At 43.7% G+C, this 17,957-nt stretch overlaps 1 protein-coding gene across 1 annotated transcript in view; it reads right to left on the reverse strand.

The window, feature by feature from the left end:
* Nucleotides 1-438: 438 nt before the first annotated feature.
* wdr90 (WD repeat domain 90) overlaps nt 439-17,957 on the reverse strand; it is a 50,723-nt gene continuing 33,204 nt past the window's right edge. The window contains exons 23-42 of the mRNA XM_014158909.3: nt 16,246-16,407; nt 14,577-14,705; nt 14,289-14,422; nt 14,089-14,129; nt 13,801-13,932; nt 13,374-13,550; nt 10,772-10,854; nt 10,563-10,665; nt 8,319-8,440; nt 7,916-8,072; nt 7,577-7,767; nt 7,036-7,204; nt 6,733-6,856; nt 4,748-4,919; nt 4,492-4,614; nt 3,646-3,820; nt 3,293-3,423; nt 2,925-3,068; nt 1,504-1,708; nt 439-1,168 (exon numbers count right to left, since the gene is read on the reverse strand). Of these exons, the coding sequence (XP_014014384.3) occupies nt 1,011-1,168; nt 1,504-1,708; nt 2,925-3,068; nt 3,293-3,423; nt 3,646-3,820; nt 4,492-4,614; nt 4,748-4,919; nt 6,733-6,856; nt 7,036-7,204; nt 7,577-7,767; nt 7,916-8,072; nt 8,319-8,440; nt 10,563-10,665; nt 10,772-10,854; nt 13,374-13,550; nt 13,801-13,932; nt 14,089-14,129; nt 14,289-14,422; nt 14,577-14,705; nt 16,246-16,407 (2,832 nt within the window). The 3' untranslated portion in view covers nt 439-1,010. The remainder of the gene's footprint in view (nt 1,169-1,503; nt 1,709-2,924; nt 3,069-3,292; nt 3,424-3,645; nt 3,821-4,491; nt 4,615-4,747; nt 4,920-6,732; nt 6,857-7,035; nt 7,205-7,576; nt 7,768-7,915; nt 8,073-8,318; nt 8,441-10,562; nt 10,666-10,771; nt 10,855-13,373; nt 13,551-13,800; nt 13,933-14,088; nt 14,130-14,288; nt 14,423-14,576; nt 14,706-16,245; nt 16,408-17,957) is intronic.

The following is a 17,957-nucleotide window of genomic DNA, read 5'->3' on the forward strand; positions in this document are numbered from 1 at the left end:
ATAGCCCATCTGTAAATAGCCCATCCAACTACCTCATCCCCAAACTGTATTTATCTTGCTCCTTTGCACACCAGTATCTCTACTTGCACATTCATCTTCTGCACATCTACCATTCCAGTGTTTAATTGCTATATTGTTATTACTTCACCACTATGTACCATTTATTGCCTTATCTCCCTTATCCTACCTCATTTGCACATGCTGTATATAGACTTTTTCTGTATTATTGACTGTATGTTTGTTTATTCCATGTGTTACTCTGTGTTGTTGTATGTGTCGAACTGCTTTGCTTTATCTTGGCCAGGTCGCAGTTGCAAATGAGAACTTGTTCTCAACTAGCCTACCTTGTTAAATAAAGGTGAAATGAAAATTTGTGGAAATATACTTACCTTGCAATTGCATCACAAAAAACAATTACATTAATGAGACAATTTAGGGTTTAATTTGAGGTGACAACCTTTATTGAAATTTCTTTGTTGAAATAATATATACAAGTGTGGAACATTGATGGACAAAACATTTAAGTGCATAATTTAGACTGAATGACCGTATTGGCTGATGGACATAGCATATTGTAATTTTAAGAACATAAAATGCAAAACAAAAATCCCTCCCATCAAGTGTAAAACCACTGAACAGACAAAAGAGGCTCCCATATAAATAAAATATTTTCTTCAAATATAAAAAGTAATTTACAGGACTGATAAAAACCTCAGAATTAAAATGACTAAAGTAAACAAAATGATCAATTATTCAATTTCCTTCGTCAGTTGAACTGAGGCACTTGCGAGCGTGAGTATTGAGGACTTTTAACCTACAACCAACCAAGGGTTGATGCAGACAGGAGAGCAGTGTTTCAATTAACCGACATGACCAACACCTCATGTCAATCTAGAAATCCATACTAACTAGGACCAATGGTGAAAGCTTGGGTCTATACAGTAGATCCTCCCCTGATTGTCCTTTAATAATATAGTTCAGTCTACTAATATATAGTGGTCTATCTTGTTCTAAAGGCCCTGCACCTCCCACAGCAGGATCTCATTGTAGGCAACGGTAAAGAGGAGTTTCCCTGAGGGGGAGAATCGACAGGTCTGCAAAGAGTCACTGTGGTGGAGGAAGTCCTGGAACCTACCGCTGGATGATTTGATGAGCTTCAGCACTCGCTCTGAGAGAGAGAGAGAGAGAGAGAGAGAGAGAGAGAGACAAAACACACAGCAGCTTCATGCAACCTATTTACATACACACAGAATGTATCATTGCGCACAGAACTGTGCAGAGACACACATGCTGGTGATTTGTCAAACTGATGCTGCATTGTAAATTCGAAAATACCAAGCAAGCCTGTGCCAAGCTGGTCTGCTTTTGATGGGTTTTTATTGTAGTTTATTTTAATGCTTCAGTCCTTGCTAGCAAACAAAGTGCCTTTTACAACAAAACACAAGACGCACCAGTCACATTGTAAAACTGAAATGAGAGAGGTAGAAGAGAAGTGACATGCACCTTTTGAGCCCACCGCTATGAGGCGACCCTTGGAGGAGAGGCTGAAGCACATGGCCCAATGGGACAGTGCAATCTTCTTTATGACCCGTTTCTTGGCCAGGCTGTAGAAGGACAGCTCTCTCTCCACTCCATAGCCTGTGTACACCACCAGGCCAGGGTCTATGGGGCTGAAAGCAGCCAGGCTGGGAGGAAGGCTGTCTGACTCCTGATAAAGACAGAAATAAAGAGAGATAGAGAGGACTTTTAAAACACAGAAATGTTCACAGTAAAACTATTCAACGCCCGCAAGGTTGAAAAAGGTTTTTCAAGTAAAAAAAAAAACAGTAATTGACTGATATCACATCTCATCTTGCACTTCACTTCGGGGCCAATTCAGACTTTTTTTTTTACTCGTTTTGATTGAAGCTCTTCTCAGTATTTAGTATTCAGACCTACCCTAATGCTTTTTTTTTTTATATACTTTTTAAAATGTTATACTTCATTGTGGGAAATGGGGTGGAAATACCCGTCATCTTGATATGCTTTCCAGTTTCCTTCCATGACTGGTTTCACATTAGTCTCCAGCGATCAGAAGGAAAAATCATCTAAAACAATTGCTATTTGTATTTTACAATCCCCTTCTCCAAACGGATTACTAATTTACCTAGCTCTTATCAAAGCTCTTATTAATTTGAAATTAAATTGCATGGAGAGCAGTGTGTTATTTCTATCAGATGTTTTTTTTCCCACTTGGAACAAACAGGTTAACTCAAACTTATTCATGATTTCCGTATCTGTAGACACACCTCTGCCACGTATCTGTAGACACACCTCTGATCTACCCCCCCAAAAGAACACCTTGCTGGCACATGCATTTCCCCATGCTTAAAGGTACAATATGCAGAAATCACTCCGCCATTTCCTGGTTGATAAAATTCAAATAGTTCGCCTAATTTCAGTTTACGGTGACAAAAAAAGCAGTCATTATGTAGAGAATCATTGTACCAGTTAATCCGCTGTGAAATATATTTTCTATAACCAAAAATATTGTATTTTCATCTGTTTGAAGCTGGTGTACGAAACTGAAATTAAAAGACAAAAAAAAACAATACTTAAGAATGGGAAGCATGGAAATTACGCACATAGCATAAATCCACCACTTAGACTCGCTTTCAACGAGAATGACAGAGCTATAACTTACTTGTCTATGTGAATTTGGTCGGGTCGCCTACATATTGCAGCTTTAAGTCCAAGTTCAGAACACAGAGAGAAAAGTGCATAAATAGGGAATGAAGTTACATTTACGCGCACGCGCATAACTTGGGTCTGAATTCCCACCATCCTGAACAAAATCCTCACCTGAAAGTGCTTGTCTAACAGATAGATTTCCATGTTATTCATTTTGTGTGCATGTGTGTGTATGCCTATGAAGAGAGGTTTACCTCAGGATTGGCAGGGGCTGGAAATGTGAGCCAGTCCAGGAGCTCACACTTGTCCTTCATCCAATCAGCTGTCCAAACGCTGACCCGTCTGTCTGCACTGGCAGCCAACCACATCTCGTTTCCTTCAAGCCCAAATTCTTTGTACTGGTGGACAAAATGCATGACGACACAATTCCTTCATGTAGATTCTTAGCAGCTCCTCAAAAACAGTTACACTAGTAACCTCAGAAGACGTCACACAGAAGTATGTTTTAGACATTCTATGTATACTATAGGATCGGGTCCCCCCTTGTATTCATTATAATTTGAAAGGCAAAACTGATCCTAGATCTGCACTCCTACTCCGATGAGTGAATACGGGCCCTGACCTGTTTCTTCACACACTGGATGGTAGTGATGGGTGCCCCCTTGTGGTCGCTGATGATTCGGACGGTAAGCCCGGTTACTGGGCTGCTGACAGCCATCACGCCGTCCCTCCCCGCAGAGAGGATCACCTGACCTGAGGGTCAGAGGTCACATATAACCTCCGTTATTGGCCATGTGTATCATTATACATCCCAGTGAAATGACATACAAACGGTGTCCCAACAGAAAGAGTGCCATCACATCCTAAACATGAATAGGAAAGCAGAATCAGCAGTGTCCGACTACCAAATTCACACACGAGACAACGTCCACTGGTAGCATTGACAGTGACCTTCCTAAACACACACACACACACCGTTAGCAGAGTACTGGATGGCGGTGACGGCCACAGGGTGTGGGTGCAGCTTGAGCTCCATCTCTGAGGAGGCCAGGCGAAAGATCCTTAGGGTTCCGTCGCTGTACCCCCCCACCACACAGGCAGCCCCTTTAGAGGGACTGCCGACCGGGCTCCAGCACGCACTACCACAGCTCTGACAGACAAGACGGGGATGGGGGGGGGGGGGGGGGGGGGGGGGGAAATCAGGGGAGTAGATATTGACAGTCAGACTCCTAGGTTTATAACTGGTGCATGATGCGTTGGAGCTTCTCTCTCTATGTGGAATGTAGCCTTGTAGGTAACATGTCATAGTGGAATTGTTACAGCATGTGATATACAGCCATTTAGCCTGTGTAACGCGGTCGTTGAAAATAATAGCTCTGTTCATGTCATAGTTCTAATTATAACATGCTTCACAACATTTTGTTGTTTATAAGCGCTTTATAATATTTGCATTGTAATACTTATGGCTGCTGTTACAATGTATTAATGTATATAGGTGTAATAAGGGGTTAAAGCAACAACAAAAATCCCATGACTGAAACTTAAGTGGATCTCAGATCGATTGTCTGCTGGCCCAAGTTATCCTCCCCTTACACTTAAAACTGTCATGTCCATCATGCTTTTAGGGAGAGAGGATCATTTTGTACATGTATTAAAACTGCGAGTCTCACCACTTTGTCCTTTTCGATTAGAAACCAAAAATGATCCATATGAGTGGAGATCCGTCACAGCGACGTAACACTTTAACGTTATAAAGTATTTTCTTGAATCCACACGGCCATCTTAGCCTTAGCGGTTCCTGTAGTTGTCTTGCCGTCTCACCTGGTTGAGCACCTGAAACTGCACCACCAGTTCGTTGCTGGGGGCCGACCACACCCTCACACTGCCGTCCTCCCCACACGTGGCAAAGTGGCTCTCGTCTGGGCTGAAAACCACGTCATTTACCTGACCACCGGGGGGGGGGGGGGGGGGAGAGCGGGTCATTCAATGTACGGATAGAGGCGTCAACAATGAACGCTCACATAGGCTCCAAAAGTCATAAATGCATGCACACGCTGGCAAAAACCCGGCACTGTACCTTGCTCTTGTGCCCGCTGATGAGGCGGATGCTGGTGTTGTCCACCCAGTTGATGTACCACAGGGTACCCGCAGTGGTGCCCACGATGCCCATGTCCATGACGTCGTCAAAGGCCGCGCTCACCACCGTCCCGTCCAGCATCATCTCCTGCTCCAATAGCACCAGAGCACCTCTGACAGACAGAGGCAAGGACCAATGAGAGTAGACCATTAGATCAAATACGCCAATTCATTGAATAAGAGTGGTTCTCTATATAAAATGTAATAGCCTCACAAGATCGCTCTGATGCAATACATGTACACTGAACCGAAACATAAATGCAAATAAACTGAGTTACAGTTCATACAAGGAAATCAGTCAATTGAAATAAATTAAACTAGACCCTAGTCTATGGATTTCATATGACTAGGAATACAGATGTGCATCTGTTGGTCACAGATAGAGTTCCTTAAAAAAAAGTAGGGCCTTGGATCAGAAAACCAGTCAGTATCTGGTGTGACCACCATTCGCTTCATGCAGCGCGACATCTCCTTCGCATAGAGTTGATCAGGCTGTTGAGTGTGGCCTGTGGAATATTGTCCAACTCCTCTTCAATGGCTGTGCAAAGTTGCTTGATTTTGGCGGGAACTGGAACATGCTCTCGTACATGTCGATCCAGAGCATCCCAAACATGCTCAACAGGTGATATGTCTTGTGATTATGCAGGTCATAGAAGAACTGGGACATTTCAGCTTCCAGGAATTGTGTACAGATCCTTGTGACATGGTGCCGTGCATTATCATACTGAAACATGAAGTGATGGTAGCGGATGAATGGCACGACAATGGGCCTCAGGATCTCGTCACATCTCTGTGCATTCAAATTGCCATTGATAAAATGCAATTGTGTTGGTTGTTCGTAGCTAATGCCTGCCCATACCATAACCCCACCTCCACCATGGGGCAATCTGTTCACAATGTTGACTTCAGCAAACCACTCGCCAACACGACCCTATAAACGTTGTCTGCCATCTGACCGGTACAGTTAAAACTGGGATTCATTCGTGAAGGGCACACTTCTCTAGCGTGCCAGTGCCCATTGAAGGTGCGCATTTGCCCACTTAAGTCGTCACGACACCAAACTGCAGTCAGGTCAAGACCCTGGTGAGGACAACGAGCACGCAGATGAGCTTCCTTGAGACGGTTTCTGACAGTTTGTGCAGAAATTCTTCTGTTGCGCAAACCCACAGACCGGTAGTCTCAGACAATCCGGAAGGAGAAAAAGCCAGATGTGGAGGTCCTGGCCTGGCGTGGTTACACGTGGTCTGCAGTTGTGAGGCCGGTTGGACGTACTGCCAAATTCTCTAAAATGACGTTGGAGGAGGGTTATGGTAAAGAAATTAACATTAAATTATCTGGCAACAGCTTTGGTGGACATTCCTGCAGTCAGCATGCCAATTGCACACTCCCTCAAAACTGGAGACATCTGTGGCATTGTGTTGTGTGACAAAACTGCACCTTTTAAAGTGGCCTTTTATTGTCCCCAGCACAAGGTGGACCGGTGTAATGATAATGCCGTTTAATCAGCTTATTGATATGCCACACCTATTTAACAGGATGTTAGACAGGTGTAACTAACAGGGATGTAAACAACACTTTCCATGTTGTATGCAGAAATCGCTCCGCCATAAAAGACAAATAAACTAGAAGCTTAGAAATAGCGCACCTAGAACAGATCTACCGCTTCTTAGACTTACTTTCAATGAGAATGACAGATCGGTAACTACCATTTCTATGTGAATTTGATCAGGTCCCCTCAAAAAGTTACATATTGCAGCTTTAACTAAATACCAAATGTTCAAAGTATATAAAACAACAGGCCAGAGATGAATGGGATTTAAAGACATGTCATGAGAAGATACTCTATGTAACATAGGAGGATGAGGGAAAAGGTATGTAAGGAGTAGAATGTGTAGGCTGAGAAGGAGTGTGCGGTGAGCAACAGACCTGTCCTCTGTGTTAGAGGCCTCTCCTCCAGGCCTCATGCCCTGTACAGCTGCCACACCCCACAGCCTCAGCCTGCGAGTGTTACTGCCCGTCAAGAGACGGTTCCCCCGACACAGCAGCACTCCTAGAAACACACAAACGTACACTAATACTGTACATACAGACTGACAAACCTATTTTGGAGACGGGTTTATTTGCAAGGATTGTGAAATGTGTTTATTTACCAACTTTAGTTGAATGAAGTCTGGATAAGCTTTGGTTAAGAGTGCCTGCTATGAGTAACATTATTAAAATATAACTGACCGATCTCCCCCTGGTCAGCCTCCCAGGTCATAAAGCAACGCTGGGTGTTGCAGTCCCAGGCACACACATGCCCGCTGTTGGTGCCCGTGAAGAGGATGAAGTTGGCGTTGTAGCACAAAGCTGTCAGCGCCACATCACCCACCTCCTCTGGCACACATACTCTCTGCACCTAGAATTTGAAAAACTTTATTGTCCACACAAAGTGGACATTTTTCTTCAGTCTTTGTTTAAAAAAAAACCGTTGTCCTCGTTATGTGGAAATATATGTCTTCCTATGAGGGAGGACATGTTGAACATACCTGGTGCCGGCCTGATTTTTATCCAAGCAGAGGGGCTCTAGTTAGCTAGACATGCCCAGCCCAAACCAGGCAGGAAATGAGCAGTGTTAAACAAAAGAAGGCTGGTATTACACCGAAACATATTCTCTAGAAAGCAGGCCAAAAGAGCATAGTTTGGGTCGGTACGATAGTGTGAAAAAAGTATCAGGGTTATCTTCTTAGAAATACAATTAATTAGAAATTCATTCTAATTCTATTGTTACCTTGAGCTCCACGTCCATGCCCTGTGTGTGGGTGTTGCAGAAGTAGAGTCCCTGGCTGCCCACACAGGCCAGCTGGCTGGCTGCAGAGGGGCTGAATGCCACGTCGTGGAGCGGGCCGGACACGCTGACCCTGGACAGCAGCTGGTAGGTCCTGGTGCTCCACAGCGCCACCTCCGGGTCGGTGAAGTCCCCTGCAGGAGGGCAGATTCAAATACCTTTAAAAAAAACATTTTCTATCTCACATCCTTGAGGTAATCATTGATCTGTATGTGACTGGATAAGTGAACGCTATGTAGTGAAACTCTACTCCACTTGTCCTTGAAGGACTTTTCCACTGACCCACAGTGAGGAAGAAGAAATCATCCCTGGAGAAGGACAGGGCCTGCACCGCCCCCCGGTGGTAGGAGATGGTATTACTGCAGGTTCCGTCCTGAACGTTCCAGATGCATATCAGGCTCCTGGAGCCACCGCTGCCCCCTGCCGCCGAGGCCACCGTCTGAAAGAGAACAACACACCGTCAGAGACATGTAATGACTCATAAAATCAACTGTCTAGTTAGAAGGGATCAAAGTCACAATTACTTTAAAAACAGGGTAATTCAGACTTAGCACAACTAGTCACAGAGAGAAACCACATTCAGACAGTGGTTGAGACGCAGAGAATGAGTCATCCTTATTGGCACCAGCACAGTCCACCACCTTCATCATCATCGCTCATGCAAGAGAGGAGACTGGAGGCCTACCTGCGCGTCATTGGTAACAGCCAGACAGGAGATCTCTTCAGTGTGGCCCAGCCAGTGTCTCTGGGAGCCAGTGTGTAGGTTCTCCACCACCACCACACAACCACAGGAGTACGCAAACAGACCTGCAAATCAGTCAACACAACTAGGGCTGTGGCGGTCACGAAATCTCGTCAGCCGGTGATTGTCAAGCAAATAACTGTCGGTCTCACGGTATTTGACCGTTAATTAATACAAAACATCTCCTGGCGTCCACACATGGCTTTATTAGACTTTTAAAAATGTATTTTAGGCTATGTAATATAACCTCCACAATAAATCCATTATCTGTTTTAGACAGGTCTAAAGAAGCATGCTATGAAGAAAACGTAGTCCATTTCAGAAGAAAATAATAGCATACTCTGAGTTCTCCTTAGGTTAGGTCCTGATGTGGCTGTGGGCTACACTAGTTAATTTAGCAGACAAGATCTGCTTATCATTCTGTGGCATTATTTTATAGTATGAAGAATACAATTAATTAATTTAGAGTTATTAATGTAACTTTAGTTCTGTAAACGTTGGGCTATGTGTTTTGATTTTTAATACACTAAGGCTGCATGATGAGACTAATGATGATTTGAAGAAAGTCGCTTGAAAGGCATGGGCTGTTTTTTTTCTCAGGCTGTACACACTCCAATAGTCTCTCACAATTTGACAAGCACTTGATGATGCCTCGAATTTCATAGTGGCATCCCCTTTGTGGTCGTAATGCACCATTAAAAGAAAATCATGCCCTTTGTGGCCCGGAGTGCTGCTTTGTGCCCTTCTCCCTGAGTGTGCTGCGCAATCCGAAACGTCTCTCACGCACACGGCTCTCTGTCACGTGATCGGGTCTTTCTCACAGGCTACAAGTGAAGACGGACACGTCGGGGACGCAACTGCACGAGTCATTATCCAATTCTGAGGTGCATATTGAAAACGTCAGATGAACTGTCCACATTTACTTTTCGTCAACCAAGAAGATGAGTAGGCCTAACGAACAGCAAAAGCACTAGCCTATGTCAATATACTATCCCCACAAAAGTCGACCAATTCTATTCTGTGCGAGAAATAAATATTCCAAACATAGTCTGGGACAGTTGTGGGATGCGACAGATCCCAAATTAATACAACCACTAGCATCAAAACCTTTTTATGCAATGTGGCTGACGCAACAGATCAGAACGTTAAACTTAAAATGTTGATAAAGTATTAGGCTATTTCTTCACATTATAAGCGCAGTAATGCGCACATGGTAGTAGACTATAAGCACAAATGTTCCATTAGCGGAAAACACCATTATCAATAGTGACCGCAAATGCGATTATGCATGTAATGCTCTTATTATAAAGGTGCATTTTTATGGTGAAAATGATCTTCCCCAAACTTGAACTTAACTCGCTGCGTATATATGCCACTTAGGCTCTACACCTCTTGTAAAGCGGATTGATGTGCTTAATTTTAAGAAGTTATTTGGCCACTTTAGTTGTGATACAAACCTTAAAAACGCAATTGCATAGCCTATAGAAATGTTGCGCAACATGAGCTGATGGGCTCTCATGAAGTGTTTGATTAGATTTTCGAAGACATTTGCATTGACGTCAGAGTGATTAGAGGGACAATAGAGTGCTGAGTACCAGGCAGTTAGCAAGTTTGGTAGGCTACTAATGACGAGCAGCAGCATCAGAGCTTGGAGAAGCCTAATTACCGTGACTAAACGGTCACGTCGAATTTGACTGCCTTCATGACTCGTGACCTCCGGTGTGGCGGTAATATGGGCACCGCAACAGTCCTAAACAAAACCACCACACAATCAAAGGTGTACACAAACGGACCTGCAATCAGTCAAGTTTCAAGTTTTAATGTCACGATGGGCAAGAAACAAAATGCCTTTCTTGCAAGCTCCAAACCCAACAAGGTACTAAAAATAACATAAGGTAGAACAAAAACACAAGAGAAAAAAAATAAAGACACGAGAAAGTAAGAAGCTATATACAGGAAAGTATACAACTACCACAGCAGTACACAAACAGACCTGCAATCAGTCAACACAACCACATAAGATAAACAAACAGCGATGAAACCGGAAATAAGAAGGAAAGAGACATACGGGGTTGGGTCATACATGCTTACGACAAGTCTTACAATGCATTATAACTTGCATCATAATATTTTATCAGTATATTTTAGACAGACAATGAAATCAGTTGAACAAGCGCAAGGTTTTACCTGTTTCTGGATTCCACACCATGTTGGCCCGCCCATTGCCATTGTAACCAATTACTGCTTTCAGACTCAGGCCCTCTTCGCCCAGTTCGGGAGTTGCAGTACTCTGAGATGGAGACAAGCAGACAGAATGCTTGGAAAGCAAGCCTCAATAATGCAGGCTTCCTTATTTCTCAATAACAGGACCTGAGCTGGCGAGAGGTGCTCTCTACCTGGTCGAGGGAGGAGGTTTTGAAACGTGGGGTGAAGTGCTTGTAGCAGTCGGGACGCACTGGCTTCTCCACCTCCAAAAAATCTGTATAACATACAAAAAAGTAAGAAAAGGTTAAAGACATGCTCCGGAATATTGGCAACTACAAAGTATTTTTTAAACCTCCCGCTTTGGGCTGGATATGTTAATGTGTAGAAGCTATGCTGTGCCATTTTCCCCCACGTGGGCCACTCCCCTAGCAGTTCAAGCAATGAGCTTCAGCCCCTCACAGTATAAGTGTCCACAATATGCACATGAAGCACCCAGCAGAGCGAGAGAGAAAGCAATGAAGTGTTGCACGAATCTGCACATATGTGACATTGTACACAATGTTCGGGGACCATTCTTGGCTTGTTAGCGCTACTTTCAGAACTACTGGCTTATTAAAAAGTATACACAAGTACCGGATAATCCCTTTAATAGAGAGAGGAATGGTTCTGTTTAGAAATATGCACTATTGTCAAAGTCAACTATAGAGCATACTATATTTAAACAGACAGACAGAGACAGACAGACAGACAGACAGACAGACACACACACACACACACAGAAAGTATTCAGACCCTTTTCCTTTTTCCACATTTTGTTACGTTACAGCCTTATTCTAAAATGGATTAAAAAAAAATATAATCCTCAATCTACACAAAATACCCCATAATGTCAAAGCAAAAATAGGTTTTTAGAAATGTTTGCTAATTTATTAAAATTAAAAACAGAAATACCTTATTCAGACCCTTTGCTATGAGACTCGATATTGAGCTCAGGTGCATCCTGTTTCCATTGATCATCCTTGAGATGTTTCTACAACTTAAATGGAGTCCACTTTTGGTAAATTCAACTGATTGGACAGGATTTGGAAAGGCACACACCAGTCTATATAAGGTCCCACAGTTGACAGTGCATGTCAGAGCAAACACCAAGCGATGAGGTCAAAGGAAATGTGCATAGAACTCTGAGATAGGATTGTGTTGAAGAACAGATCTGGGGAAGGGTAGCAAAACATTTCTGCAGCATTGAAGGTCCCCAAGAACTCAGTGGCCTCCATAATTCTTAAATGGAAGAAGTTTGGGCCAAGATGGCCGCCCGGGCAAACTGAGCAATCGGGGGAGAAGGGCCTTGGTCAGGGAGGAGACTTCCTCTGTGGAGATGGGACAACCTTCCAGAAGGACAATTATCTCTGCAGCACTCCACTAATCAGGCCTTCATGGTAGGGTGGCCAGATGGAAGCCACTCCACAGTAAAAAGGCACATGACAGCCTGCTTTGCCAAAAGGCACCTAAAAGGACTCTCAGACCATGAAAAACAAGATTCTCTGGTCTGATGAAACTAAGATTGACGCTTGAATGCCAAGCGTCACATCTAGAGGAAACCTGGCACCATCTCTACAGTGAAGCATTGTGGTGGCAGCATCATGCTGTGGGGATATTTATCAGCGGCATGGACAGAGATTAGTAAGGATCGAGGGAAAGATGTACAGAGAGATCCTTGATGAAAACCTGCTCCAGAGCACTCAGGACCTCAGACTGGGGCAAAGGTTCATCTTCCAACAGGACAATGACCCTAAGCACACAGCCAAGATTATGCAGGAGTGGCTTCGGGACAAGTCTCTGAATGTCCTTGAATGGCCCAGCCAGAGTCCGGACTTGAACCCAATCGAACATCTCTGCAGAGACCTGAAAATAACTGTGCAGCGGCGCTCCCGACTGACTGCATGAATGTCCAACAGAGCTGTTGCCGGAGAATTTAATGTTAATTTCTCTACCATAAGCCGCCTCCAACGTAATTGTTATAGAATTTGGCAGTACATCCAACCAGCCTCACAACCACAGAACACGTGTTGCCATGCCAGCCCAGGACCTCCACATCCGGCTTCTTCACCTACGGGACCGTCTGAGGGGGGTGCTGAGGAGTATTTGTGTCTGTAATGAAGCCGTTTTGTGGGGAAAAACTCATCCTGATTGTCTGGGCCTGTCTTCCCAGTGGGTGGAACTGGCTACCAAGTGGGTGGGCTCATGCCCTCCCAAGCCCACCCATTGCTGCGCCCCTGTCCAGTCAAGTGAAATCCATAGATTAGGGCATAATGAATGTATTTAAACTGACCGATTTCCTTTATGAACTGTAACTCAGTAAAATCTTTGAAATTGTTGCGTTTATATTTTTGTTCAGTATGTACACATGTACAGTACCAGTCAAAAGTTTGGACACACCTACTCAATCAAGGGTTTTTCTTTATTTTGACTCTTTTCTACATTGTATAATAATAGTGAAGACTTAAACTGTGAAATAACACATGGAATCATGTAGTGTGTAAAGCTGTCATCAAGGCAGAAGAAGAATCTCAAATATAAAAATATATTTTTATTTTTTAAACATTTTTTGGTTACTACATGATTCCATATGTGTTATTTAATAGTTTTGATGTCTTCACTTTTATTCTACAATGTAGAAAATGTACAATGTACAAATAAAGAAAAACCCTTGAATGAGTAGGTGTCCAATCTTTTGACTGGTACTGCATGCATGATGATTATCTTTGCCACTGAATTTATAAATAAATAATTTACCTTTATCCGCTGCTCTCTTCAGACTAGACTTCAGGGTTGATGAGTCTCCGCCTGCCACCATCTCAGTGACTTTGAGAAAGGAGCCAGATGCAGGGCGATGGGAGGGGCCTGCCAGGGGGGCAGCGCGGGGAAGAACCTCGTCAATGTCCTCCTCACACAGAGACAGGTGGCTCAGAGCTTAAAAAGGAAAGAGGGAGACAGGAGAAGGGCAAAGTGGGGGAGAACATGATACTTTAGGTCGGTTGCAAAACAATACCTAGCTCCTTCTCTTTCTGTGCTTGCAGGAAGTCATAAGCAAAATGGTGGAAACCCAATGTTTCTTTGCACACTTTTCCAGGGGTTGGTGCTAGGGGTAATTTTTCAAGTAAGGGTGAGAGATAAAAACAAATCATTAAAAAAAGATGAAAAAGGGAGCAGCGATTCTCACCTTGTCCAATCCTGTCTATGGAGCTGATGTCCAAACAGGGCGGGGGTGAGGAGGGAAGGGGCGCTGTCTGTCGAGGCATTCCATTGGATAGCAGCCTACCGTTGACCTCTGACTCTGAATGACCTTTAAGGGCTACAGTAGAACCCCCAAATTCTGATTATCTATTGATAGCCAGAACTACAAGACTTACTTCTGTACGTGGTATTCTATTTACTGGCAACCTTGTAAATTATGGTGTGAATGACATAGAAAGAAATTATGATTCATGATCTCTGTTTTTGTATTTACCTGGTTTATGAGGGGAAACAGAGGCTGCCTTTGGTGGTGAACTGCGAGAGAAAAATGAAAACTGATAAATTACACACAGATGCATGAATACAACCTACTTATACAACTTACAACAGTACAGTAATGCAATGCCACTGTGGAGAATTTTTTGGGGGACCGACAGACATTCAGACAGACTAACCGACAGGCAAGACTCTCACCGTCTGTCAGTTCCAGTCTCCTGAGGGTGGGCCAGGAAGTCCCAGAAGAAGATGGCGTCTCCTACTGAGACCACAGCCATCTGGTCTGGGGAGAAGTTCACCTGGCGAATAGGCTGGCTGTGGCCAATGAACATCTGGGATGGAATTATGTCTTCAATCAACACATTTCAAATGAATAACGTCACAACTTTAAAACTACTTGAAATTTGGTAAGATCACGATACTAAAATCCATAAATTGCTAATGCAAATGTTGGTTGGCATGGTAACCGAACCCAATCAACTTTACCTGTGAGTTGACATCCAGCTGCATGCTGTAATCCCACACCTTCACAGCATTGTGTCCTGCTGTCAGTAAGAAACGTCCATCCTCACTCACTGCCAGAGAGGAACACTGGTGCTTGTGTACCTTAGACACCTGGCAGGGAGACCATACACAAACACTGAAGAACTCCACCAAAACAATGTAGATATTAAGTACCTTGATTAATAAAAATAAAAAAATAATTTAAACACCCACGCTTTTCTTTTCTCACTAGCTATGACTTTGCTGATAAGTTGCTTTGTTGAGGAAATGTTTTACTTACTATGATCGTGATATGGTTGTCTCACCGAGCTACTTTATTAAGATGAATACACTACTAAGTCCCTCTGGTTAAGAGCATCATCTAAATGACTAAAATGTAAAAATATAAAAACATCTCTTTAGAAAAGTCAGTGGCAAAGATAATCACCACCTTCATTACAACACATATCACTGTATTATGCACATCAACGATGTCACACAAACACACTATATACACAAAAGTATGTGGACACCCCTTCAAAATTTGTGGACTTGGCTATATCAGCCACACCCGTTGCTGACAGGTGTATAAAATCTAACAGCCATGCAATCTCCATAGACAAACACTGGCAGTTGAATGGCCTTACTGAAGAGCTCAGTGATTTTCAACGTGGCACCGTCATAGGATACCACCTTTTTCCAACAAGTCAGTTCATAAAATTTCTGCCCTGCTAGAGCTGCCCCGGTTAAATGTAAGTGCGGTTATTGTGAAGTGGAAATGTCTAGGAGCAACAACCGCTCAGCTGCGAAGTGGTAGGCCACACAAGCTCACAGAACAGGGCCGCGAGTGTTGGACAAAATTGTCTGTCCTCGGTTGCAACATTCACTACCCAGTTCCAAACTGCCTCGAAGCAACGTCAGCACAAGAACTGTTCGACGGGAGCTTCATGAAATGGGTTTCCATGGCGAGCAGCCACACAAAAACCTAAGATCACAAAGCGCAATGCCAAGCGTCGGCTAGAGTGGTGTAAAGCTTGCCGCAATTGGACTCTGGGGAAGCAGAAACGCGTTCTCGGGAGTGATGAAACGCACTTCACCATCTGGCAGTCCGACGGACGAATCTGGGTTTGGCGGATGCCAGAAAAAACGCTACCTGCTCCAATGCATAGTGCCAACTGTAAAGACGATTCTGTGCTTCCAACTTTGTGGCAACAGTTTGGGGAAGGCCCTTTCCTGTTTCAGCAATTCCCCCCCCATGACAGTGCACACAGAGGTCAATATAGAAATGGTTTGTCGAGATTAGTGTGGAAGAACTTGACTGGCCTGTACAGAGCCCGGACCTCAACCCCATTGAACAACTTTGGAATGAATTCGAACGGCGACTGAGAGCCAGGCTTAATTGCCCAACATCAGTGCCCGACCTCACGAATGTTCTCGTGGCTGAATGGAAGCAAGTCACCCACAGCAATGTTCCAACATCCAGTGGAAAGCCTTCCCAGTAGAGTGGAGGCTGTTATAGCAGAAAATGGGGGACCAACTCCATATTAATGCCCATGATTTTAGAATGAGATGTTTGACGAGCAGGTGTCCACATACACTACAAAAGTATCTCCCACACTAAAACACACACAGCTCAGAAACAGAGAGACAGCATGCATATCAGTACCACTACCTCTCTGAGCAGTCGTCCGGTGTTCGCGCTAATCCACAGGATCTTGTTGGCGGAGGTGGTGACCAGTAGGTGTCCGATAGAGGCCGGGGAGAAGCATACCTTCAAGGCCGAGTCCAGACTGGTGCTCTCCACATCCAGGATACTCACGTCCACACGCAGCAGCTGGGTGATGCGACGTAGAGCATCACGTTACCTCGGCTCAGATACACATCCGAACTAGTTCAAATCTCATTTTAATATGTCACATGCTTCGTAAACAAGAGGTAAAGACTAACAGTGAAATGCTTACCTTCCCAACAATGCAAGGAGAAAAAATACATACAAATAACAGAAAAGTAGAACACGTAATAAGTTATAATAAATACACAATGAGTAACGATATATATACAGGAATCCAGCACCGAGTCGATGGGAAGGGTAATTGAGGTAGATATGTACATTCAACACATACAGTTGAAGTCGGAAGTTTACCTACACCTTAGCCAAATACTTTTAAACTCAGTTTTTCACAATTCCTGACATTTAATCCTAGTAACAATTCCCTGTCTTAGGTCAGTTAGGATCACCACTTTATTTTAAGAATGTGAAATGTCAGAATAACAGTAGAGAGAATGATTTATTTCAGCTTTTATTTCTTTCATCACATTCCCAGTGGGTCTGAAGTTTACACACACTCAATTAGTATTTGGTAGCATTGCCTTTAAATTGTTTAACTTGGGTCAAATGTTTCAGGGGTAGCCTTTCACAAGCTTCCCACAATAAGTTGGGTGAATTTTGGCCCATTCCTCCTGACAGAGCTGGTGTAACCGAGTCAGGTTTGTAGGCCTCCTTGCTCGCACGTGTTTTTTCAGTTCTGCCCACAAATTTTCTATGGGATTGAGGTCAGGGGCTTTGTGATGGCCACTCCAATAACCTTGACTTTGTTGTCCTTAAGCCATTTTGCCACAACTTTGGAAGTATGCTTGGGGTCATTGTCCATTTGGAAGACCCATTTGTGACCAAGCTTTAACTTCCTGACTGATGTCTTGAGATGTTGCTTCAATATATCCACATAATTTTATTTCCTCATGATGCCATCTATTTTGTGAAGTGCACCAGTCCCTCCTGCAGCAAAACACCCCACAACATTTACATTTACGTCATTTAAGTCATTCTCTTATCGAGAGCGACTTACAAATTATGCTGCCACCCCCGTGCTTCACGGTCGGGATGGTGTTCTTCGGCTTGCAAGCCTCCCCCTTTTTCCTTCAAACATAATGATGGTCATTATGGACTAACAGTTCTATTTTTGTTTCATCAGATCAGAGGACATTTCTCCAAAAAGTACGATCTTTGTCCCCATGTGCAGTTGCAAACCGTAGTCTGGCTTTTTTTATGGCGGTTTTGGAGCAGTGGCTTCTTCCTTGCTGAGCGGCCTTTCAGGTTATGTCGATATATGACTCGTTTTACTGTGGATATAGATACTTTTGTACCTGTTTCCTCCAGCATCTTGACAAGTCCTTTGCTATTGTTCTGGGATTGATTTGCACTTTTCGCACCAAAGTAAGTTCATCTCTAGGAGACAGAACGTATCTCCTTCCTAAGCGGTATGACGGCTGCGTGGTCCCATGGTGTTTATACTTGAGTACTATTGTTTGTACAGATGAACGTGGTACCTTCAGGGAAATTGCTCCCAAGGATGAACCAGACATGTGGAGGTCTACAATTAATTT

The sequence above is a fragment of the Salmo salar genome, chromosome 19 (genome assembly GCF_965601325.2).
Source record: "Salmo salar chromosome 19, fSalSal1, whole genome shotgun sequence".
Taxonomy (NCBI): domain Eukaryota; kingdom Metazoa; phylum Chordata; class Actinopteri; order Salmoniformes; family Salmonidae; genus Salmo; species Salmo salar.